General features: G+C 43.3%; 1 protein-coding gene and 1 long non-coding RNA gene across 12 annotated transcripts in view; both read left to right on the forward strand.

Annotated features, from left to right (window-relative positions):
• Positions 1–4954, forward strand: part of LOC143695515 (uncharacterized) — a 46000-nt gene extending 41046 nt beyond the window's left edge. The window contains exon 4 of the long non-coding RNA XR_013184776.1: positions 4821–4954. This is a non-coding gene — a long non-coding RNA (uncharacterized LOC143695515). The remainder of the gene's footprint in view (positions 1–4820) is intronic.
• Positions 4955–5178: 224 nt separating this feature from the next.
• The window catches only part of TNRC6C (trinucleotide repeat containing adaptor 6C), a 65559-nt gene continuing 44886 nt past the window's right edge, over positions 5179–25851 (forward strand). For 3 of the 11 annotated variants that reach the window (XM_054644832.2, XM_077188398.1, XM_077188390.1), the window contains exon 1: positions 20191–20427. In XM_054644832.2, the coding sequence (XP_054500807.2) occupies positions 20403–20427 (25 nt within the window). In that variant the 5' untranslated portion in view covers positions 20191–20402. Of the gene's footprint in view, positions 5565–20188; positions 20428–25851 lie in introns of those variants that run through there. The other 8 variants (XM_077188392.1, XM_077188393.1, XM_077188395.1 and 5 more) reach the window with 5 other exon arrangements.

A 25851-nucleotide genomic window follows, 5' to 3' on the forward strand; every position in this document is an offset into this window, starting at 1 on the left:
GTATTTTTACTTTTATCACTCGGTATGGGCTTTGATGTCAAACAGCAGCTTCTGGTTACATTATTAAACCTATTATAAGTTTGGAGATTATCTTGGCATTATATTGCAGTCTTTTTCTCCCCAAAAGTTCATGATTTTGGGGGAATGGCAGAAAATTTGGCATTTTATGTGTAAAAACATTAGAAGTGGGTTTTATGCAATAGTTGTGAGCACTTTTGCTGTTGCCAGCAGATGTCACTGTGGATAGCAAATCCCAGCACTTAGGAGACAAAGGAGGTAATTTGCTAAATGAAAATTCAGCCTTTGAAAGTAGATTGGAGGTGGGGGGGGAAGGCAAGAATATTTTTCCAGCAACAGACTTCTGTGAGCAAATAAAAATGGGATTCTTACTAATGAGGACTTGTGGTTCTGCCCACTCTAATGCTGTGTTTGGTGACTGCCTTCCCCCGACTTGGGTAAGTTCCTGGTGCTCTGTGTGACCTCGGAGGGGGTGTCTGTGGGATTGTGCTCCTGCTCAGCTTTATTTGGAAAGCCTTTAGTGTGTGCAGGGAGGTGAAAGCAGCAGTGATGTGCTGCAGTGTGTGTGTGAGTGCAGGGAACTGGCCGTGGAGGAAGTGGCTTCATTAAGGTTGATTTGGAGGGGGGAGCAAGATGAGGAAAAAAATTGCCCAAATGATTGGCTGGGAGAATAGCTCTGAATTATGGGATCCATCTGTTTCCTGTAATGAATTCATAAACCCATCAAACAATGACCTGAACGAATTGCTGAAGGAAAAAAATAATACACTGGCATGATATGTTTAACGCAGTGAGGCATTGGCATTGTATAATCAAAAATTCTCCTCACATCCAGCACTTTGTAATGGAGCTGCTGTGTTTAATAGAAGCTGTAAATAAATCCTGTCACAGTAGCAGCCAAGAATGCATTTCTGGGTTTAACTGTTTCTCTTCTGGAATGTCTGGTCCTCGAAAGCTTTAGAAATGCAAGTTTTATAGAGCTGGAGTGGGGGATTCTGAAATACAGAGAAATGTTAATGAGGTGAATGAAAGGAAAAAGCTGCCATAAATCAGTATTATGTGGCTTAACCAGTTTCTTTCTTTTATGCATGTTCTTTCCTTATGTCATAGAAATGTACTTAAAAGCTATTGTTGTAATTGAAATCTGTTAGACTGATCCTATTCATTATATTAATAAAATCCACCTACAATTGCTCGTAACACTTTTTTATGCAGTTGGGATTCCCGAGATTGTAATCATCAAAAAGCATATGGAGTAATTATTGGATTTGTTTGGGTAAAATTGGATTAAGAAGTTTAGATACCATTAAGTACTGATAATTATTACAAGCAAGCTCATTGTTTAGTGTGTGTACAGCTCAGAATGGAGAGTAAGCAGATACCCATCACAAACATCTTAAGAGCAAACAATCTCAAGGCTTTCATTTTATGCCTTTAATTGTATTTTTGCAAGAGCCTTTCCACTTAAATGTTTTTGCTTTAGCTCTTTAATCACGTGCTGGTTATGAAAATCACTGCCTGTTAAATCCTTTCCCCCACACGATTTAAACAACATTTTTTGCATTCAGCTATAAAATGGCTAAATTCTGTGGTTTAATTCCTGCCTTTCCAGCAGCTGCCCACATGCCATTAGCAGGGACAGTGGATTCCTTGCAGGTGGGAGGGTGGGCAGGCTGCTCCTGGGGCTGCCAGGGCTCTCTGTGGTAGGCAGCTCTGCCCTCGTGCCCTTTGTGGGTGCTGCAAGGGGCACCCACCATCTCAGGGTGTGAGATGGCTCAAGGCTTCATAAAGGTGCTGTTATTGCCAATATCACACAGCAAAATTCAGAATTAGGACAGCCAGGGCAGACACTTGGAACATTTGGTATTTCTCACAGTGCATATCAAGTGAAAATTGCTGGTTAAACATTGCTGAGGATGGCTTTTAGAACACAGTCATATTGTCTTTGTAATATGTATTCTCTAAGTATTGTTGCTGTGTTTGAAGTCGAAATTCCAGCCTGGTATGAAACTGGAATTTAGGGCTCAAGCCCATTCGTGTGATGTTGTTCACTCTTCTGGCTTTATTCCCTGTCATTTTGTAATTAAACAGTTCTTTTCCAGCTATCATGATTTGTAGACATGGTATTCTTGCAAGAGCTTCCATTTAAGTACTCTTTAAAGAGATTTTGATGTACAAAATAAAAATTACTTTGCTGTGTTGATTAGAGAAAAAAAACAGTAGCATGCGTATGCAGAAATATTTTAATTCTAAAATACTGTGATAATTTGATTTTCTTTGTTCTTTTCTCTCATCTGTAATTCAGATTTGTAGAGGGAACATTGTCTCTAACACTGGGAAAATGGGTTTCTCTGGCCTCACCTTTGTGATGAAACACTTTTGTTGGTTTACATTAAAGTGAAAAGTGTTGTCTCTTCTATGACTTGCATTAGTAATTTAAAAAAAAATCTGTCTATATGCACACCTCTGTGGAGGTATCAGATGTGATTTATATATACACAATATTGAGAATTTAATGCTTTTTTTAAAAGCTGCCTGTCTTGTTCTCTAAAATACATTTCCAGTTAATTAATATTCCTCATGAAAATCTTGGGGCCAGACAAATCCCAGCTCTGCTGGCATGGTGCCAGTGAGTGGTTTCCATTCTCTTGTCCTTTTCCTCCTCTCCCTGGCATTCCCTCTCAGCTGCTGGCACCAGGGGGTGTGTGCCTGGTCTGTCAGCCGAGCTGGAGCAGCTCCCTGGCTGCCATGCTGGGTTATTTTTGGTTGATCAGCCTGTGTCTGCAGTGCTCTGGGTGAACCTTGTGGTAAATGACTTTGCAGAAATCCCGAGTCCTTCAGATCTCACTGTTTGTAAATGTTTGCATCTCTGTGATGGTGGTGGTAGTAGAGGTAAATGCTTACATTGCTGTAGCAGTAGTAGCAGAAGGAATAGGAGCTAAAATAAAGCCATTACAATGAAGTCAGACTTATTTTACTTTCATGTGAATGATGGAAATAGAATAGTGGAAATAGAATAGTTTTCACATGCATGTTGAATATGCAGATTTGGTAATTGAAAATAATTACTCTGCATACCACAATACTTTCTATCTACTTTTTACATTTCAAAGTAAGGATGAACTGTTTGTTTAGGTGACAAAGCTAAGGAAGGTTTGTTCTCTGCTCTTCACATATTAGTAGTCCTTCAAATTTTTTAATATTCTTGGAGTTCCTTTTTTGTTCAGACAGAACCACAGGTGAAAAAAAAAAAAGTTTTTATAGTAGTATTAGAAAGTATTTAGGCTTCCAAAACAAGTAGCTTGGAGAAGTGAAGTACTGATGGTTCTGTCAGACTTCTTGGCATATTTTACTTGGTCAAGTCCCTGCTTGTTTTGAAGGCACCCTGGGTATTCCCTTGGTGCTGATCACTGCTGCAGCTGTAGAAGTTGTTCTGTTTACTGGTGTGTCAGAGCCTGGAGAGAGGCTGGCTGTGGCTTTGTAGTGGCTGTGACAGAGTTCCAGCTGTCACATTTGAACAGTGTCCTTGGGCACGAGGTGTCACTGCTGGGGAGGGTCCTGTGTGGGGCCAGCACTGCAGGGATGATCCTTGTGTGTCCCATCCCACTCAGCATGTTCTGTAGAGAATGAGCTGCAATTTTGCACTGGTTGGACATGGCTTGTGATGAACAGAGTTTCTCTGGGTGACCAAAGAGCTGCTGCCAGGTGAGCTGAGCCAGGGCTGCCATCCCCCAGCACCATGCCCACTCCCTCCTGCCTGTCCCCAAGGGACCTGGCACTGCTGGTCACTCGTGCCAGGTGTGCAGGCACATTCCAGGGTGGCCTGGCTGGCTCACTGCAGGCTGGGTGAGTGTGGGAGCTATCACATGTATGCCTGGAGAGCAGATGTTGATGGCTGGGATGTCCTAAGTGTTTGATGCACAAGTTTGGATAAAGACCACAAGAAACCCAAAGTTTGTGTGAGTGCTGAATAAGCTGGTGGATCAGGTCTTTTAGCTTGTTTGTTTGTGAGCTTATTAGAAGCCTGAAAATGGTTGTTTTCATGGCTGTAGGCCCTGGGATTTGATGTTAATATTGGCAAGGTCACCTGTGGCTATAGGACACGAAAGAACACAAGTGCACACTGCTGTTCTCAGGTGAAGAAAAAAGGAAGTTTCTTTTCTGACTCCAACATTTATAGTTTTCCATGAGTGACAATGGATTTGGAGGGTGACAGTGCCACCTCTCCAATGACACTGGACAAACCAACAGTCCATCAAATTTCACCTCCTCCATAAAGGAATGCAAAACAATGAGTTATTTACAGAAAGTGTGTGAGAAAGTTCACTACAAGAATGTCAACATCAGAAGGCTTAGAAAATCATAAAAAATCAGGGCGACATCACCCCCAAAAAATTGGCAAGGTCCCCCCTGCACTAAAAAGGCAGTGGGGGCTCAAGGTGGGTGCAGCAGAAATGAGTGTTCTGTTCAATACTGAATTGTCTGACCTTTCTCTTGTCCTCCCTCCTGTTTTAAACCATACAGATGATTTGTTTCAGTAGGACATTTAAGCTTCCAGTACCATCACAGAGAGTAAACCTCCACAAAAAGTAACACTGCCATCTTCTCAATGGCAGCAAACCATCAGTTTACCAATTATAGTTAAAAACCAACCTGACAGCTTTTCAGATACTAAACCAATGATGATTCTTTTCTTTTGCCCTCGTGCCAGAACCTATTAAGACCAGTTTTACCTGTTACAGTTAAAAAACAACCTGATAACTTTTCAGATCCTAAACCAATGATGATTCTTCTTTCCCTAGTGCCAGAACCTATTAAGACCAGTTTAAGCCAGCCCCAACCTGCCGGTACCGGTACCAGTACTTCCACCAGCACTCTCACCAACAGCAGCAATGGCAAGCGTGCGTCTGCCAACGGGTGGACAGTGAATTTCAAAATTCAGGCAGCAGCCTGCTGTTTTGAACCATACAGATGATTTGTTTCATTTGGGCATGGAAGTTTCCAGTACCATCACAGAGAGTAAACCTTCACAAAAAGTAACATGTACTGTGAACTTCTCAGTGGCAGCAAACCATCACTTTACCAATTCTAGTTAACAACCAACCTGACAGCTTTTCGGATCCTAAACCAATGATGATTCTTTTCTTTTTCCCTAGTGCCAGAACCTATTAAGACCAGTTTAAGCCAGCCCCAACCTGCCGGTACCGGTACCAGTACTTCCACCAGCACTCTCACCAACAGCAGCAATGGCAAGCGTGCGTCTGCCAACGGGCAGCAGCCTGCGGCGTCCCGCTACCTGCCCCGAGAGGTGCCTCCCCGCTTCCGCCAGCAGGAACAGAAGCAGCTCCTAAAGCGGGGGCAGCCACTGCCCGCTGGGGCTCTCGGTGCCCCCGGCCCGGCGCCGGGCACGGCAGCAGCAGCGGGAGCCAGCCCTCCTCCTCCTCCACCTCCTCCTCCTCCTCCTCCTCCTCCTCCTCCTCCTCCTCCTCCTCCTCAGCAGGGAGCAGCGGCACAGCAGCAGCAGCATCCCGGCAAGGCGCAGCCAGGTAAGGGCGGGACCCGGGGCAGCGGCTGTAGCAGCAGGGAGCTGCTTCCCTCCACTGCTGAGATGGGGTTCAAATGGCATTTCAAAATCCTGCTCTTAAAATGACCTTTTCAAATTTCATTTTAAAATGCCATTTTGAAATTCTGGTTTTAAAATGCCATTTGAAAATTTTGTTTAAAATGTAATTTGAAAATTTTGTTTTAAAATGCCATTTAAAAAGTCTGCGTTTAAAATTCCCATTTTGAAATGCCATTTGAAAATTCCCATTTTGAAATGCTATTTGAAAATTCCCATTTTGAAATGCCATTTGAAAATTCCCATTTTGAAATGCTATTTGAAAATTCCCATTTTGAAATGCCATTTGAAAATTTTGTTTTAAAATGCCACTTGAAAATTTTGTTTTAAAATTCTGTTGGAAAATTCTGGTTTTAAAATGCCATTTGAAAATTTTGTTTAAAATGTAATTTGAAATTTTTGTTTAAAATATAATTTGAAAATTTTGTTTTAAAATGCCATTTAAAACCAAAATTCTGGTTTAAAATGCCATTTGAAAAGTCTGCATTTAAAATTCCATTTGAAAATTTCATTTTAAAATGCCATTTAAAAAATTCAGGTTTTAAAATGCCATTTGAAAATTTTGTTTTAAAATTCTATTGGAAAATTCTGGTTTTAAAATGCAATTTTAAAATTCTGGTTTCAAAATGCCATTTAAAAATTATATAGTTTTAAATTCTATTTGAAAATTCCCATTTTAAAATGCCATTTTAGAATTCTGTTTTAAAATGCCGTTTTAGAATTCCCATTTGAAAATGCCGTTTTAGAATTCTGTTTTAAAATGCCATTTTAAAATTCTGGTTTCAAAAAGGCCATTTTAAAATGCCATTTTAAAAAATTCCATTTTAGAATGCCATTTGAAAATTTTGTTATAAAATGCCTTTTGAAAATTTTGTTTTAAAATATCAATCCTCACCTATTACTCATATTCCTACTCGTAATATCCTCATATTTGAGGTTTACTTGTAATCCCTGGCTATATTCTCATATTCTGGCACAATGTGCCATTTCTGGCATCACTTGGAGAAGATTTTATTGTTTGTTCACGTGCTCAGAGGTGTGGGGTCTTCCTCTGGTTTGGTTTTTTTTTCCCCCCTTATGTTTCTTTGGTAGCTGCAATGGATCTTCAGGAAGTGTAAATATTTAGTGGTGATTCTTACAGAAGCATTGGTAATTTGGGTATTTACAGGTTCTATCTATCATTCTGATAATTTTAATGTTTCTTGAACCATGTTTTGCAAGTTTGTGTATAAGGAATAGTAACTTCACTTATGTTCTGTTGTGACATTTTTATACCTTTCTTTGCTTATGCTCTCAATTATTATTTTCATATTCAAAAGAATACTTTGGGAAAAGTAGTTGAGTGTCCTAGGCCTTTTCACCACTTCATTCTGTGCTCTGCAGGTCACAGAATGCTTTGAGTTGAAGGGACTTTAGGGAACAGCTATTTCCAGCCCCCTGCCATGGGCAGGACACCTTCCACTGTCCCAGGTTGCTCCAAACCCTGTCCAGCCTGGCCTTGGAGACTTCCAGGGATCCAGGGGCAGCCACAGCTTCTCTGGGCACCTGTTCCAGGGCCTGCCCACCCTCACAGGGAAGAATTTAATCCCAATATCCCATTTGATGCTGCCCTGTGCCAGTGAGAAGCCATTCCCTGTGTCCTGTCCCTCCAAGCCCCTGTCCCAAGTCCTTCTCCAACTCTCCTGGAGCCCCTTTAGGCTCTCCCTGGAGCTCCCTGGATCTTTCTCCTCTCCAGGTGAGCGCCCCCAGCTCTCCCAGCCTGGCCAGAGCAGAGGGGCTGCAGCCCTTGGAGCATCTCCATGGCCTCCTCTGGATTTCTCTCCTGCTCTTCATCCTCCTGATGCTGGGAGCCCCAGAGCTGGACACAGCACTGGAGATGGGCTCTCAGACACACAGGCCTTTCTTTGGCTGTTGGAAATTGGATGTTGAGGAATAAGTCTCTTAGCTAAGTTCATTTTCCTGGAGCTGCTGATGGGAAATAAGAGCTCTCTTCAATGGTGTGAGCTTTGCAGTGGGGATGAGCTCAGTGCTGCACATCCCCTTTTCCATCTCTGCTTTGTGTGGATGTCAGGCAAAGCAGGGACTGTTCTGGCATACACTTATCCATGGCTTAACAAAGTGATCTGGACTAAATCATAAAGGAGAGGTTTGATATCTTGAATATTTGTCATTTCTGTGTGATCTCAAGTGTTGCTCATTATCACTCATTAGCACTGTCAAACATCACAAAATTTGGATCTGAACTGTCTGTGGTTTTTCCCTTTGGGCATTAGTGAATCTTTCACTATTTTTGCTGCTGAGCAGAACTACAACAGAGAAAATTCTTTGGTGTTGTCCTTAGAAGTTTTAGTTAGATAAGAGAATAATCTCTTTCTGAAATTACAGCTTCTGTGATTATTGAAATACATTTGAAAATATCACTCAGCTACTCCCCAGAAACCTAAAACTGAACAGACAAAATGAAACAATTTATTATTTATTAAAGTGGTTCTTTTTTAGGAAGGGAAGAGATTCTGCTTCTGTATTCTCAAGTATTTGGCTTTAGTGAGATGGAAAGTAATCATTTCCCAGCAGCTCTCTAACTTTTCTGACAGCAATCTTCCTTGCAAATCCCAAATCATCAGGGATGGTTCTGACATTCTTGGCATCTTCTGGATTGGGAAATGTTTGTTAACTGTCAGACTAATGTTCTGTGGCAGAGATATGTTTATTATTTTATTTTCAGAATTCTGGAACCATAGAAATCATAGCATATTCTGAGCTGGAAGGAGCCCTCAAGGATCACCCAGTGCAGCCCCTGGCCCTGCCCAGACCCCCCAACAACCCCACCCTGGGCACCCCTGGCAGCCTCAGGGCTGTGCCCATTCCTGGGGAGCCTGGGCAGTGCCAGCACCTCTGGGGGAAGAACCTTTCCCTAAATCCATCCCAAACTCCCCAACAACCCCACCCTGGGCATCCCTGGCAGCCTCAGGGCTGTGCCCATTCCTGGGGAGCCTGGGCAGTGCCAGCACCTCTGGGGAAAGAACCTTCCCTAAATCCACCCCAAACTCCCCAACAATCCCAGCCTGGGCAGTGCCAGCACCCTCTGGGGGAAGAACCTTCCCTAAATCCACCCCAAACTCCCCTGGCACAGCTCCAGCCATTCCCTCAGCTCCTGGGGAGCAGAGACTGGAGCTGCCCCTCTCATCTTTATTTATGTGGCACACTCAGAGCAGCCAACTGCAGTGGCTCAGGCTGCCTGAGGGTCAGGAGGTTTCTTCCAGGCATCCTTGTAGATGGATCTGAAGCATCTGTGTTTGAGTTTAATGAAACAAAGGCCACTGTAAATCATAACATAACTCATAAAAGAACTTTCCTTGTAAGAGTGTAGTATGAGCTGTCTGACTTTGATCTTGCCAGATGCATTTCTACCTTGAGGCTTTATTTTTTCCCAATTCCTATTTTAACTTGCTGTATGTGTAGTATTGGCAACCCTCAGCAGATGTTTTACACTGTTGGATTTGTTCAGGGGTTTTTATTTTTTTGCTTCTTTTATGTTACCATTGGAAAAATTCAGAGGACAGTCAAGGTTAGTAGAAATGAGAGGAAAAGAAACAGTGCAGCAGCTTTTCAGCTTCATTTTATATTATTGGCCCAAACAAGTTAACCAAGATCAAACTCTTTGTGAAAGTGTTACTTGGCATCATAATCACAGAATGGTTTGGGCTGAAGTAACCTTAAACCTCATCTCATTGCACCCCTGCCATGGGCTGGGACACCTTCCACCAAGACCAGGTTGCTCCAAGCCCTGTCCAACCTGGCACCAGTGTCCCACCGCCTTTAGAGTGGAGAATTTCTTCCTAATATTTCATCTAAACCTACCCTTCTTCAGCTTACAGCCATCCCCTGTGTCCTGTCCCTCCATCCCTTGTCCCCAGTCCCTCTCCAGCTCTCCTGGAGCTCTTCAGGCTCTGGAAGGGGCTCTGAGCTCTCCCTGGAGCCTTCTCCAGGTGAACATTCCCACCTCTCCCAGGCTGGCTCCAGAGCAGAAGGGCTCCAGCCCTTGGAGCATGTCCATGGCCTCCTCTGGCCTTACTACTCTGAGTAAATAATTTCTTCCTCACTTCAAATCTAAAGCTGGGATTTTAATTAATCAGTAGCAGTTTGTCCATAGAGTCACAATTGTCCTGTTGCTCTTTAGTCTGTAAAGTCAAAAATTTCAAAGGCACCACAAGATCTGCACACTGAACAGACCCCTTGGAACAGGATCTCAACCAAACTAAATCCTGGCTACCTTTTTGTCTGCTGACACAAGGTGGAGATTTCTTTTGGAGAATGAAATGTTTGGAGATTTCAGTGATGGCCTTTTGCACACAGAAAGAACCTGCTGAATTCTGGAGCTCACGTAGTTCTTTCCAGCAGGTGGAGCATCAGCTCATTTACTGACTGCAGGCACAGGAGGAAAAAAAAGAAATGTCCAGCTCAGCTTATAATGACAGCAGCTCTGTGCCTGGCTGCCCTGGGAGGCCAAGGGAGGAGCATCTCTCTCCTGAGAGACCTTTGTAGCCATGAATTGAAAATATCCTCAGTCTTACTCAGTCTCTCATACAGGCTTTTGTTTTCATCTTGTCAAGCATAAAGAGCCAAGGAGTAGGAAGATGGCCCAGGGAAGGCCAAAGCCTTTTCATCTCAGCTGTTGGGATTTGAGTGACTGTGAGATCTCAAAAAAATGGGGAATTCTGTATCCTGTAAATATGAGGATTTTCCCAGAAATCTTCAACTGGTGTGTCTTTGTGAATATGAAAATAAAGAATTTTAAACAGGAGTATTCTCACTAAGAAGAAATACTTTATTGAAAGGAAGTTTTTTGCCATCCTCCTCGTAGCATCAGTAGGAACTGTTTTCCTTTAAATATCTTGTTTCTGGCTCCCTGGGTATTTAATTTACTGAAGAGTCTTTGCAGGTAAAAGTTCTCTGGGGAAATGATGGGAAGGAACAAAAAAAAAATCAAACTTGTCCAGAAGAGTCAGTGTAGGTACCTGAGCCATGTATAAAAGGAATTTTGTCTGCCTGAACAGCACCTGCAGTGTGGGATCCCTGCAGGGGCATTATAGGCCATGCCCAGGGTGTAAAGGCAGACATGGAGCAGTGCCCAGGGCATTATTGGCCATGCCCAGGGTGTAAAGGCAGAGATGGAGCAGTGCTCAGGGCATTATTGGGCATCCTTAGGGTGTAAAGGCAGAGATGGAGCAGTGCTCAGGGCATTATTGGGCATCCTTAGGGTGTAAAGGCAGAGATGGAGCAGTGCTCAGGGCATTATTGGACATCCTTAGGGTGTAAAGGCAGACATGGAGCAGTGCTCAGGGCATTATTGGACATCCTTAGGGTGTAAAGGCAGACATGGAGCAGTGCTCAGGGCATTATTGGGCATCCTTAGGGTGTAAAGGCAGACATGGAGCAGAGCTCAGGGCATTATTGGACATCCTTAGGGTGTAAAGGCAGACATGGAGCAGTGCTCAGGGCATTATTGGGCATCCTTAGGGTGTAAAGGCAGAGATGGAGCAGTGCTCAGGGCATTATTGGACATCCTTAGGGTGTAAAGGCAGACATGGAGCAGTGCTCAGGGCATTATTGGGCATCCTTAGGGTGTAAAGGCAGAGATGGAGCAGTGCTCAGGGCATTATTGGACATCCTTAGGGTGTAAAGGCAGACATGGAGCAGTGCTCAGGGCATTATTGGCCATGCCCAGGGTGTAAAGGAAGACATGGAGCAGTGCTCAGGGCATTATTGGCCATGCCCATGGGTAAAGGCAGACATGGAGCAGTGCTCAGGGCATTATTGGATATCCTTAGGGTATAAAGGCAGAGATGGAGCAGTGCTCAGGGCATTATTGGATATCCTTAGGGTATAAAGGCAGAGATGGAGCAGTGCTCAGGGCATTATTGGCCATGCCCAGGGTGTAAAGGCAGAGATGGAGCAGTGCTCAGGGCATTATTGGGCATCCTTAGGGTGTAAAGGCAGACATGGAGCAGTGCTCAGGGCATTATTGGCCATGCCCAGGGTGTAAAGGCAGAGATGGAGCAGTGCTCAGGGCATTATTGGACATCCTTAGGGTGTAAAGGCAGACATGGAGCAGTGTTCAGGGCATTATTGGCCATGCCCAGGGTGTAAAGGAAGACATGGAGCAGTGCTCAGGGCATTATTGGCCATGCCCATGGGTAAAGGCAGACATGGAGCAGTGCTCAGGGCATTATTGGATATCCTTAGGGTATAAAGGCAGAGATGGAGCAGTGCTCAGGGCATTATTGGATATCCTTAGGGTATAAAGGCAGAGATGGAGCAGTGCTCAGGGCATTATTGGATATCCTTAGGGTATAAAGGCAGAGATGGAGCAGTGCTCAGGGCATTATTGGCCATGCCCAGGGTGTAAAGGCAGAGATGGAGCAGTGCTCAGGGCATTATTGGGCATCCTTAGGGTGTAAAGGCAGACATGGAGCAGTGCTCAGGGCATTATTGGCCATGCCCAGGGTGTAAAGGCAGAGATGGAGCAGTGCTCAGGGCATTATTGGACATCCTTAGGGTGTAAAGGCAGACATGGAGCAGTGTTCAGGGCATTATTGGCCATGCCCAGGGGTAAAGGCAGACATGGAGCAGTGCTCAGGGCATTATTGGCCATGCCCAGGTTGTAAAGGCAGAGATGGAGCAGTGCTCAGGGCATTATTGGACATCCTTAGGGTGTAAAGGCAGACATGGAGCAGTGCTCAGGGCATTATTGGCCATGCCCAGGGTGTAAAGGCAGAGATGGAGCAGTGCTCAGGGCATTATTGGCCATGCCCAGGGGTAAAGGCAGAGATGGAGCAGTGCTCAGGGCATTATTGGCCATGCCCAGGGTGTAAAGGCAGAGATGGAGCAGTGCTCAGGGCATTATTGGACATCCTTAGGGTGTAAAGGCAGAGATGGAGCAGTGCTCAGGGCATTATTGGATATCCTTAGGGTGTAAAGGCAGAGATGGAGCAGTGCTCAGGGCATTATTGGCCATGCCCATGGGTAAAGGCAGACATGGAGCAGTGCTCAGGGCATTATTGGACATCCTTAGGGTATAAAGGTAGACATGGAGCAGTGCTCAGGGTTCCCTCCCTGTCCTGCCCTGCCCAGAGCCCCTCAGACCTGGGCTGGCTTCTTTAGGCTCATCACAAACCACAGCAGCACATTTTATGGTGTAATCAAAGAGTCAGGATTGCCCTACATGAGCATCTTGTATCCAGAAGATTTTTGATGTGAGTTCATGTCTGTAGCTTTTCTTGTTACAGCACCATATCCCTTCAGAGTTAATTTGTAATTATGCCTCCATGCTCCTTTCAGGCCTTACTTATAACTACTCAGGTACAAGGAATACTGTTAGAGAGTCACTGCCAGTCTCTCCACTCTAAAAATCACATTATTTCATCTCTTTATTCTCTTATCTTCAGCCCCTGTTATCTACTGCCTTGGCCTATCCAAAACACTTATCAGAACTTAACTGCAATGTCATGAATTAAAAAGGATGTTCTGCCAATGTAAGGCAAGTGGGAATTAATGGCCACTAATATATTCTTTGTCAGGTTTATCACCTAGAAGTATCAGTGAAGTGGATGAGAGTAGGGATGTTTTGTTTCTCTCTTAAGGTAATCTCTAAAACATTATAACTAGACAAACTGTTATGAAATGAAAACATTTCAAATTGCATAGAATATTTTAGAAATCTTACCCCTTGAAAACAGTCTTTTATTTATTCATTGTTAACAATTATGGAACTGTTTTCTGAAGTACTTTGGAGTAGAATAGTTATTTGTCTGGAATGTCTGTCTTGAGCTACAGAGCTTGTTCTTGACCTGCCCCCTCTGTAATCCTTTCCAGGATTACACTGAAGGAAAGCTGTATCTCTAATTTATGAACAGTATTCTATTATCTAGTCCAGTTTGTCATTTTTAGAGTTGTGACTCTTTATCTCTTCCCTCCCCACTTTGTCATCTCAGTAAACAGGTGAGTAGTTAACTTCCCTCATTAAGGTGTGAGGCATTTTCCTATTAATTGAATTATTGGAACGATCCTTTGCCACGTGATCTAAAAGAATTAGAATCATTTCTGGAAGCTACCATGGGAGATTAAAAATAACAAGTAATAGAGATTTCTTAAGTTTCTTTACAAATGATGAATTTTATAAAGGAGTTTCCAGGCAACCAGTGTGTTTGATGATCATTAGAGCAGAGATCAAAAGAAGTAATCAGTTCTCCAAGATATCTTTGACTTTCCTGAAATTCAGCAATGTGAAACCACCATCTGTCAACTCAAAAGCATCCTGCAGGAGTCAGGGTGGAACTTGTGCCCATCTTTTTATTGGCAACTAGAGAGAGTATTTTGCAGAGCAGATCCATATTATCTGTTTCCAAAGTCCAGAAAGAAATGAGAGCAAATAATTCCTGCAGTAAATCAGAATGAGTAAACACACCAGTGTTGTGGGAACTCGAGTTACACTCTTAATTTGTTCTATCTGTTGTTTGTTGTGAAGTGAGAATTTGACAGCAGTTAGAAACAGAGATTTTTTTTTCCGTGTGTGGGCTGATGCCAGATTTTGTGCTGAACTTTGTTCTTCTTTTCTCTGGAGCTGGAAGGTTTATTTTGTGTTTGAAGGTTTCTTTAGCTGCAGTTGAGAGATTCATGCTCATGGCATGGTGTGGTGTGCACCTTGAAGTGGGCAGCTGGAAGTTGCTGAGTGCTCTTCTGTGACAGGTTAACTCTTCTTATAATCTCTTTGTATTAACTTTCATTTTGATGATTTTTTAGGAAGCAAGATTAAAATGTGCTGGTTACTGTTAAAGTCATGTCTGACAATACTCATTTCAAACATCCAATCCTTTAACTGCAGTTACTTCAGAATTCCCTCAGAATTTTATATGGTTGTAAAGTCAAATTTGGAGAGAAGTTTTAGAAAAAGATTATCATGCCTTCAGTCAATATAGTTGGAAAACACTGATAAGCTTTGACATACAGGTGTTTCATGAGATCCAGCAAAGTGATTGAGACCTTTCTGCTAAAGTCATGCTTGAAGAATTCAGCTTGAGCACTTCAGCTCATTGTGATTTGTGATGGATGTAGGTAAGGCATGCACGTGCCAAAGCAGTTCTGAAATATATTCATAAAGTTTAATTTCAAAAGTCTGAAATAAGATTTAGCTTGATCTCCTGGAGGCATTGCAAACAGGCTGAGCTTTGACAAACAAAGCCCATGTGAAAAGTGCTTCTATGGAAATGATTTGCTGAACTTCACCTCTTTGGGCTCATATTCTGCAATTCCATTAGCAGTATATCTTTGCTGGCAAAACATTACTGTGTTTTTGCTTTTAGTTGGAAAGTTACACAATTAAAACCAGAGACTTTAAAAATGGATTTATTCTGGATCTCCCAGAGCAGAGTTTTTAATATGTAATAGTTAAAACACTAAAAGCTTTAAAGTAGAAATTAGGCAATATTCATTCATTGTGTTTGCACACTTCCTATGTATACAATTTCACACTTTATATAGAAAATACACTTTTAAAAAATTATCCATAATACCTGGATGATGTGCTTCATGGTGGCATGGCTGTTGATCTCAAATGGAGAAAGCAGCATGGAGGTGCTCCTTTAGAAGCACAGGAATTGGCTCTTCATGCTGCTGCAGTGGAAGGTGACTGTGTGTGACAAACACAATTCCATCCTGCAAGAACCTCCTGACACCTTCAATCCTCACACTCCTCTGCTGGCCACAATTTGCAGGGCAGTACATCACTGTCCACACATTTCTGTAATGTGGCTGTGGAAAAGTTCTCCTACTATTGGGATCAAAACATGGGAAAAATGACCAGAATTTGGCAAATTCTGGTTATTTAAAAAATTTGAAAAATTACCAGAATCAAGAATTTGGCTTGATTACATTTTTTGCCACTAGTCTCACTTAGTTGCTGCTGTTCAGGTGTAAGGGGTGATTGTGTTTCTGTCTTCTCATGTGGTTTCTCAGGGCTTTGTTCAGCATTTGGTGGCACTTGATGTGTGATCTGTGGCCCTGAAATCAGGCAGTGTTCCCAAGGGTCACTGGTGCAAGGTGTAGGTTCACACAAAAGGAAGTTAAAACATCACACAAGGCCATAAATGTAGCAGATAACACAGAGAAGGGATCTAACCCATGGTTCTGTCTCCTGGGTGAGGAACATTTTCTGAACTGCAGTGACAGGAAAGTTGTGGGAAGTGAGTCTCAGCTACTTTAGAGTTTTGTCTCCCATCAAAATTTTCAGAAACTCCTTATAATGCTTTGAATAGAAGAAAATGGCAATCTCTGTGTAGCCCAAATATGGGCATTAGGAATGAAAAATTATGCTAAAAACTCATCAGTAAACTAATCTTTGGAACAAATTTTTCTGTATTGTGGATGTTATCTGACATCAGGCAGCAGAGCATGAAAAATAAACCTGCTGCTTCAAATCTCTTTGACAGTGATGAGAATTTTGCATAGGGAGAGAGAAAAATAGAAATCTGCAGAAGGATAAATACCTGAGGTGCTTTTGTAGTTTTGCTGTTCTCACTTTCAAAGAGTGAAAAAACTTGATGGCTCAAAGGTGGCTGCTTCTCCTTCAGGAGCTGCAGCTCTTCCCAACTTCACTGTGGATGGCTGTGCTGCAGGGACAGCCAGGGACAGAACTGCCCTGCTGAGGTGTCTGTGAGGAAGGAAAGGTCTGGAAACAGCCTGGCAAGGTGGTCAAATGTGCAGGTGACTGTTGCTGATAAAGCATGTGGAGACACCAAGTAGCAGGACCTGTCCTGATGGTGGAGAAGTAAAAGGTACAGCACAACTAAAGTCAAAGGGACCAGGGACAGGAAGGAGTTTAGTCCTTGGGAAGAGGAGAAAGTCCCAGGTGCACACTCAGGTCATGTGAAAATTACAGGAAAGCTGAATTTGTACAGCTCAAGAATTATATTTAATGTTACTAGAAAGAAATAAGGACATTTGTAGCAGTTTAGAGGGAAAAAAGCCCCAAAGAACAAAAAGCTGAGTCTTTCATAAGTGACTCAGTAGGACAGAGGGAACCACTGATGGGTGGCATCAGGAATACTTTAAATACCTTGCCCCTTCATCTGTAAACTTGGAACTAAAGCTACAGTGAGTTAGAGATTTGAGGAAATAAGAGTTTCCAGTTGTCTGGAAGTAATGACATGTCATCATGTGCATCATTCATCATGTAGCAGACTAAGCAGAGGAGGGATTGGAGCAGTGTGGTCACTTTAAGAGTGTGAAAACTGCAAAAAAGAAGAAAGCCAACCAATGTTAAGAGGTGAGAAAGTTGGAACTGAGGAAGTTTAAATCAGTCAGAGTAACTGTTAGAATGATCCTAGGGGAAAAAAAATCCAAAGCAGCCATTTCTGTGCATGTTGAACTTTTCAGGAGAGAAATGCAGAGTCATTGGGGTTTGTGGAGAGCAGGTTATACCAAAGGGGATGGTTAAACAACAGCCTTCAATAAATTTTTGGTTGAGACCAACTGGAGAAGAGTGCTAGGCAACAGAAAGGCAAAACTACAGTATGGAATAGTGATGACACAACTGTATAATTGGGTAAGAAATAAAGAAATATAAAAGTTTCTGTATTTTGGCCAGAGCAGCTCTGCACCCACATACAGATGTGTGGGTCTCACAGTGCATAAATGGGTCTGGTCACAAGGTAAACTTGATGAATGTGTTAAAAAGAGAACAGGCCCTGAGGGATAGAGGCAGCCCTGTTCCTGAGGGACCTATGGGGAAGGCCTCTGAACTTTCCAGCTGGAGGGAGAAAGAAGCACTTGGAAGAAGCAGAGGAATGCAACAGGAATGAGTAGAGATCTTGGAGAAAAGCCTTACAAAGAAGGAAGGAATCAGAGCTCCTGAGTGAAAGGAAGATTGGAATTATAAATGCTGAGATACCTAAATGGCTGCTGCAGGGAAGGAAATTATACTTTCTATGTGCCTGTGATGGATCAGATAAGAATTTATGGGCTAAAATTTCAACAAGGAAGATTGAGGGGAGACATTAGGAAAATCCTGCTGTTATGAAAGCAATCTTGAGAAGTGAGATAGAGCACTTGGGAATGTGCAGGCTCCATTTCTGGAGGCTTCCTTGCTGGGTTGGGATAATGTCACCTTGTGTGTATCAGGAATAGTTCCTTTGACCAGGTGAGCAGGCTGCATCACCTCTCAAATCCCCATTTTTAGTCTTCAGGTATTAATAATTATGAATTTTAAATGTATGAGACACATTCCCCATCAAAGTTTGGCCCAAGATAGGAAGGGAACGGATGAGCTCTGCCAGCACAGTTAGTTGGAAGCTGCACTTCATTTTGCTCCCAAGCTTTTTATTGGGCTGTGACTCATTTCTTGGGGTTCTTCTTTGCCTTTCTGTGTACCCTGACTGGTAAAAACAGTCCCCTTCAATAAATGCCCTATATAAGCACTTGCCTTCATAAATTGAAGTTGATTATAGGAAGTTTATGTTACTTATAGGAAAAATACGAGGAACCCAGTTTTGACGAGTCATTTTAACTAATGGAAATTTCCATCATGTGTAGTTAGTTTTAAAGGAATGTAATATACCACAACAGCAGTCCCGCTTAAAGCTGTTCTTGCAAAATTGACTCTCAAGCTTAGTTCCTGGGTGCATTTGAAATAATTTTCTGAACAGAAACAAAACCCAACAGATTTGATTTCCATTTATCTGTTGTTTCTGAGATGAGGTTGAACCCAAGCAGTATTCAGAGACTACTGCAGAGAAACAGAATAAATGTCTTCAGGAGGAAACCAACTATTTTCAGGAGTCCTTCAGTGGAGCAGTTCTTGAGCCAAGAATAGCAGCAGCAATTGTGCCTCAGTGGTGAAGTGGCAGCGACCCTGAGAGTGTGGCCAAAGCTTTCAAGAGCCATGGTGAGATCCAGGACAGAGGGGCAACACTGCTCTGATGAGAACTGAAACAGCACAGCTGAAACGTGCCCCATTTACCACATCATTAATATGTATTTGGGGCAGGTAGGAGGGGAAATAATCGTAAAGGAGCGTATTGGGCATGCTGGAAGCTTGTGTGAATTAGCCAGCAAGATTTGCACTGATAAAAGCCCTCCACGTGCAATTATGCATTTCTGATGATCTTTAGGTCCTAAAAATCTAAAGCTGACCCCATTGTGAGTGTTCCTGTGCCTTGGAGGGAGCCGAGGCTGCCAGCCCAGGGTGTTCCAAGATGGTTGGTCCCAGTGTGCAGCAGCACCTGCTCCTCTCTCCTCTCCCCTTTCTCCTCTCTCCTCTCCCCTTTCTCCTCTCTCTCCTCTCTCCTCTCCCCTTTCTCCTCTCTCCTCTCTCCCCTCTCCCCTCTCTTGCTGCATTGTTCAGGCAGCTCTTCCCTGCCTCTATAAACAACCGTGCTGCTGATTAATGCGCTCGCATTTGCCACTTAGAGCTGGTTTAGATAGAGGCAGGGAAGTCATTAAGGGCTTGGCAGCAGTCCAGGGTACATCTGGGACTTGGGAGCTGCCGCTGGGGCAGGGAGGAGGGCGGCAGGCGGGAGCTGGGGCAGGGGAGAGGACGCTTGGCACAGGAAGGAGCCGGGGCAGGGAGGAGAGCGATGAGACAGGAGCTGGTACTGGAGCAGGGAGGAGGGTGATGGGCAGGAGATGGGGCTGGGAGAAGTAGGGGGCTGGGAAAGGGAAGAAGGCACTGGGCAAGAGGCAGGAGATGGGGCTGGGTGAGGGAGGAAGGCACTGGGCAAGAGGCAGGAGATGGGGCTGGGAGAGGGAGGAAGACACTGGGCAGGAGGCAGGAGATGGGGCTGGGAGAGGGAGGAGGACACCAGGCAGGAGACATAGATGGGGCTGGGAAAAGGAGGAGGATGCTGGGCAGGAGATGGGGCTGGGAGAGGGAGGAAGGCACTGGGCAGGAGGCAGGAGATGGGGCTGGGAGAGAGGGGAGGACACTGGACAGGAGGCAGGAGATGGGGTTGGGAGAGAGGGGAGGACACTGGACAGGAGGCAGGAGCTCTGGGGCAGGAGGAAGGAGGAGGACTCCGAGCAGGGGCAGGAGGAAGAAGGAGGAGGACTCCAAGTAGGGGCAGGAGGAAGGAGGAGGAGGACTCTGAGCCGGGGCAGGAGGAAGGAGGAGGACTCCGAGCAGGGGCAGGAGGAAGGAGGAGGACTCCGAGCAGGGGCAGGAGGAAGGAGGAGGAGGACTCTGAGCCGGGGCAGGAGGAAGGAGGAGGACTCCGAGCAGGGGCAGGAGGAAGGAGGAGGACTCCGAGCAGGGGCAGGCATTCGGCAGCGCCCGCGTCTTCTCTTGGCTGACTTTCAAAAGCGGCAGAAAAGCAGCTACGGGCGCTAATTGTAGCCGGGTCCCGAAGTGAAAATGTTTTGTGACAGTTGAAAGAATTTAAAGAGGAAGGAAGATCGGTTTAGTGTCAGCTGCAATTAGATAATCAAAGCTTAAAAATCCTGCTCTGTTGATACCTTCACCTAGAGCCGGGGAGCGGAGCTGGGGAAGGGGGAGGAGGGCTGTGCGTGGAAAGGGCATTTCCATAGCCAGTGCAGCCGAGGCCCGGCCGAGCTCGCAGGTTGTCTGGGCGCGCGCTCGCACAGAGAGATTTTCTTGGCAGCTCTACAGGATGAGGCTTACACTGTACACAGCCGACATATTGAAGCCGGGAGCCCTGGAGAACGTAGAGGCAGGAGTAGAAACAGCTCTGCACACAATGTAGCGTCTCCTAGGATGGTTGGGCGGCTCCTTTCTTCAGGTATTTTATTACCCATCAGCCCTTTTTAGAGCCAAAAAGAGAGAGAAAGTAACCCTAACCCTGAGAAAATAGCATCTGCTTCTGTTAAATCAATTTATTACATAACATTTCAGCGAGAGAGCAGCAGCACAGCGTCCTGAGCTTTTGGCTGCGTTTCAGGTTTGATAAAATGGCGTCTTCGCAGCGAGCTGCTTGTAAAGATATGTTGCACTGAGCAGAAAAATGCAATGATTTGGTATTTTCTACTGCTGCTTTTGTGTCGGAGAGGTAGCATTTAGTGGAATCTCTAGTAATAATGAAAAATCTTGTTTATTTTTTGCTTGTTTTCTTAATGCATTTGAAAGCTTTCAGCATCAGAGGGAAGGAACTACGTTTGAATGTCGTAGTGCAGAAAATGAAAAGGGGATAACAGGCTTTCCCCCGTGTGGGTTTAGCTATGGTTTAGTTTTAAAATAAATAAAGCTGCTTTATTCAATGCTTCCATCTCTTTTCTGCCTTTCCACATTATGTGTGCTGTGCAAGATTTCAGCTTCCTCAATCCATGAGACTTGTGAGTGAGCTTTTTAGGGGCTTCAGATAGATGCCAGTTTTCAAATCTGTCTCTATGCCTAGAGCTGGATGCAGCAGGTAACCTGAAATGTTAGCACTACAATGCCCAAATTTTCTGCTTTTTTTATATTTTGTGTTTCAGAACAGATGCTTATGTCATGTTTTCTTTATGAAATTAGGCTACATTTGATTTAGCACTTAAAATGTTCCTGGCAAATTTAATTTCCTATTTGATTCAGATTTGGAAAAACTCATTTATAGTATTTTAAAGATCTGCTCATGTTGAATTGAAAACTATATTTTGAGGGGGGGAGAGAAAATAATTTGCCCTCTTTTCCCTCCTATTCTGACTGGGGGTCACTAACCTTTATGTGCCAAGGAAAATCCCCAGTGGGACTGTCAGTGGCCCTTGGGATTTTTCTGTGTTCTGCATGTCAGAGCAGGGAGCACCGTCTGTCATCTGTCCTTTGGGCAGCACAGGGCGAGCCAGGGGGTCTGGTTGTTGTTACGTGACAGACGTGGGCTGAAAAATAAAACAAGTAATAAGAGAGGAGTCACTGTTAGATCTGATTTAAAATGGGGTGAGCACAATTTATTAATAATGTTCCATTAAAAGTTCATCCCAGGCTTTGCCATTTTGTACCCTGTCCGTACTTTGGTTCCAAAGTCAGCTGAATGTTGTGTTATAGTAGGGGAGACAGGGTTTTACTGCACAGCATTTGAACTAATTATTGCAATGGAAGCTATGGAGATACCGTTACTTTTAACTTAGCTGAATAAAAAAAAACTAAATATGATTGTAAATGAAATTTTCAGAGGGGGAGGGAAGTTTGGGGTCAGTTGCTTGTGCAGGCAAAGTATTTTCTTTTCTGAGAAATGCATGCAACAGCTTCTCCCATTTCACTCTACTCATATTTTGCATTTGTAATCTATGTAAACATTAAACTGATTTTGTAACTAATTATTCATTACCCAACACAGCCAAAAATGTTTTCTGTTTTTAATAAGTACTGAATTGAAGCTGGTCAAGTATGTTGGCTACAGTACGTAATAACACCAGCAATCTCCTCCCACCCCATTAAGGATATTATTTAAAAAAACAGCAATCCAAAACAAAACAACTCCCTCATGCTATTATTTATACTGCTCAGAGCTGTGCATTTTCCAGGTCATGTGTATGGTTGCAGTTGGACAGAAGTTCTATGCTTGTTAAAAACAAATTTAAGCCATTATCCTCAAATTAATATTTCCTTCCTGATGGCTGAAGAAATGTTGTTGACCAGGGGAACGATATTTCATAAAAGATGCATAATTAAGATATTGAAACACAAAGTATTAATTTAAAACTAGTCCTCACTTTGTGGTGTCCCAGCACTAGGATTTGTTAACATGGAATACCTGTGGTTTCTGTTCCTTGTGCCTTGTTTACAGTCTTTGCTCAGCTCACAGAGGAGGGATAGAAATGCTTCTGGTGGACTCAGTGCTTTTATTTCACATCTTTGCATAAATAAAGAGGAACCCATTCTTAAGAATTTTTAAAATGGGTTTCCCATTTCAATCTTAACAACTTTGAAAATAAAATATTGTGAATTTCTGTGAACAGTTAGTTTCCTAGAAAGTTGGAGTAAATATGCATTTTCAAAAAAAAAAAAAAAACCAAACAGAAAAGTTCTCTTGATTTAATTGTATAAAATATTTTGCATTCATTATTTTTCCCAAATAATGAAAAATTATTTCAATTATTCCAGCATTCCAATAGCGACATCAATGGGAAAGGATCAACAGGGTGGGATAGGTCATTACAGATTAAGTAAGACTGTGCTACTCGTTATTTATTTCATAGCAGCAAGCCCCTTCTAGTTAAAATGGAAAAAAGCCTTTTTGTTATTTGCTTCTAGAGACAAGAATATCAAACTTACATTACTCTATTCAAGATCTGTATTCAAACTCTTGGTTTGTCTGACAGCTAAGCCCCAGTTTTTGCAGGTTTCTGTTCATGCTGTGAACTTTTTTTTCCCATTTTCTTCATATGTCCTTTTCCTTGTGAGCTTTATGACAGCAACCTTGGTGTTACAACCACCTGTTCCAGTGTGTGCTGGACACTCTGAGGTTATTGCAGAGTTTTTTCTGGGATTTTTGAGCCGTGACTTGTGGGAGGTGGCAGCAGGACCCTGCTGCTGCTCCAGGGGGGATCCCTGATTTCACACCCCTCCACAGAATTCCTGTAATGCCAGATTAGCCTGTGGGTATTGCTGGGGGAATCATCTGAGCCTGGGGAGAGCGGCTGTGGGACAGGAAAGGGAGCACCTGGATTTGCAAAGCCTTGGGAAGCCCAGGGGTTGGAGCTGCACGTTCCTGGTGGGATCCTGCCAAGCTGTGCTTGGCCATTTTCTACTCTTAATATGGACATCTCTTTGGTTTTATAGTTCTTCTCCATCGTGATTTTATTTTCTTCTTAGTTTCTCTTACTGTTCCTGAAGATCTGGTCTTGTATTTAACGAATTGTTTTGCTCCCTATTCTCAGCAATCATTCTAAGCTATTTTTTCATCTTCAGTCCCACCCCTTCCCTTTATTTTGTCTCCTAAGTGTTCTCAAATTTGAGCACTGCTTTAACCACCATCTTTGGGGGAGAGGAGAAAGGAGCTGATTAAACAAGCAGCTCCCTTTGATCTCATCAGCCATGGTGCTGTTCCTGTGAGCGTGGAGACGTCCTGGGCGCTCTCCTGATCCTCCTTCCCCAGCCTGCCCTGCAGGGCTCTGCTGGGGCAGCACCTGCACACAGAGCTGAGCTTTCAGCTTTGAGGAGACCTTTCATTGGAACAATGGATTTCCAGCCACTTTCAAATCCTTCTGTAGAGGCTCAAACACAGCTCTGAGTCGCACCACCCACAGGGTTGAATAAAATCTCCTGTAACTCCTCTTATCTGATTCCTTGGTTGCCTCAACTTCTTATCTTCTGGCCTGGCCTGCTGCTGCTTTTTTCCCTTTGTTCATTCCTGCTCTGCTAAGAATGTTCCTCGGCTCATTTCTCTGACCCTGCTGACCCTTTTAAAGTCCTTGCACAGCCTGCCTTCCCCTTCCATGTCTTATCTGGGATTCAGGTCTCTGTTTAACACCTGTGTAGCAAATCTTAGATCATCAGGTAAATGTTCAATGCTGTAGCAGTGGCTGTATCCATCCAGGAATAACAGGGTGCTTTCTTCCTTTCCAGCCATTGCATGTAGGGGAAGGAATCCAGGTAAATCCAAGTGGTTCTGTTCATGTTCCTTCAGATTTGTCATGTGCTTGTCAATTATTCTGGAAGAAATTCTTCCCTGTGAGGGTGGTGAGGCACAGGGTGCCCAGAGCAGCTGTGGCTGCCCCTGGATCCCTGGAAGTGTCCAAGGCCGGGTTGGACAGGGCTTGGAGCACCCTGGGACAGTGGGAGGTGTCCTTGCCCATGGCAGAAGGTGAAATGAGATGATTTTTAAGATCCCTTCAAACCCAAGCAATTCTATTTTCTGTGATTATTTAGGTCTTTTCCTGGTATCATGAGAAGATAGGTGATGAACTAAAACTGTTTTTCCTTTCCTTTCTCAAAAATCCTTTCTTCTGCTTCAATTAATTTAAGGGTTTTTTTTAAAAGCAATCTGGGTTGGTTTAGCACGTTAGTTCTTCATCTTGAAAAATCTTCATAAGGCAACCAAGCAACCACCTTAAAAAGCTACAGGTAAAATGTGTGAACAAGATTTTGTCAGAGAGAGAGAGAGCTTTTTCTCATCTTGGGAGTAAATTTTGCAGTATCAGAACACCTCTAATTAGAGGAGCTAATCACACCAACATATTTGTGATTTAAATTGATTCATATTAAGCATTCATTGTTAACATCTTGTTTGGGAGATTTGTTGCATCCATCTTCCTCACAAAAATATTCATTTTATTCACAAAAAGAGTAGAAGCCATGTTGCAGCAGATTCAAAGCAAGTAAAAATAATTGACATCCAAAATTTGTTACTTTGATATGTGCAAGCAGTTAAGAGGAGCTCTTCTGCAGATTGTCTCCTTGGATCAGACTGAAATACTTGTTATCAAATTCCTGTCAAAAGAAACGGAGAGAAATAATCATGTACAGAGCAATTGGGATGGAAAGGAAATGCAAAGCCTTGACCAAAGCTTGAGTTCTTAACATGAGATGTGTTGTGCCTTCCAGTTTATCGTCATACCCTGGTGAGCAAGCAGCTGCTCAAGAGCTCTTGGTTAATGTTTTGGGTTAGTGTCTGGGTTTGAGGCTGTGACAGTGCTGAAAAGGCACAGCATCACTTTTCACTGGCTTGGTGACACAGGGGATTGTGTGTACAAATCCCAAATGATGTATAAACCACGAGTAAAGCCTGTGAGAGGTAAGTTTCCTGACAAAACTGTCAGTTATTTAGAGATGCCCAAGTTCCCTGCTAAAATATACATTGGTGGTGTTTATAAGCGGCACCTAACAGTAAAGGTTGCTGTCTGGATTTGTTTCTTTGTTTCCAGGAAGGGTTGCAAACCTAACTACAGTATGAATTCAGTGTGTTGTGATGTGGGTGTGTATGTAATATCTCAGGGCAGGATGACATTTTACATTTTTTTATTGGATGCACTTTCATTGTGTTTCTCTGAAGAATGAGAATTGAGTCAAGATAAATGGTAAGAGTCTGCTAGGTACTCTTCTGTGGTTTTTTTCCAAATTTGTTTTTTAGACTTTTGACATAAATTAGTATATTTGCTCTTCTTATTTATTGCCTGCTTATTATTTTTACTGGTACACTGGGGGCTACAAAACACTTCTCTGTTCTAAAATGAATTCGTTCAGTTATTTTAATTGAGAGTTTTGTCAGATTAAAAAAAAAAAAAAAACC

The sequence above is a fragment of the Agelaius phoeniceus genome, chromosome 19, assembly GCF_051311805.1.
Source record: "Agelaius phoeniceus isolate bAgePho1 chromosome 19, bAgePho1.hap1, whole genome shotgun sequence".
NCBI classification, from domain to species: Eukaryota; Metazoa; Chordata; class Aves; order Passeriformes; family Icteridae; genus Agelaius; species Agelaius phoeniceus.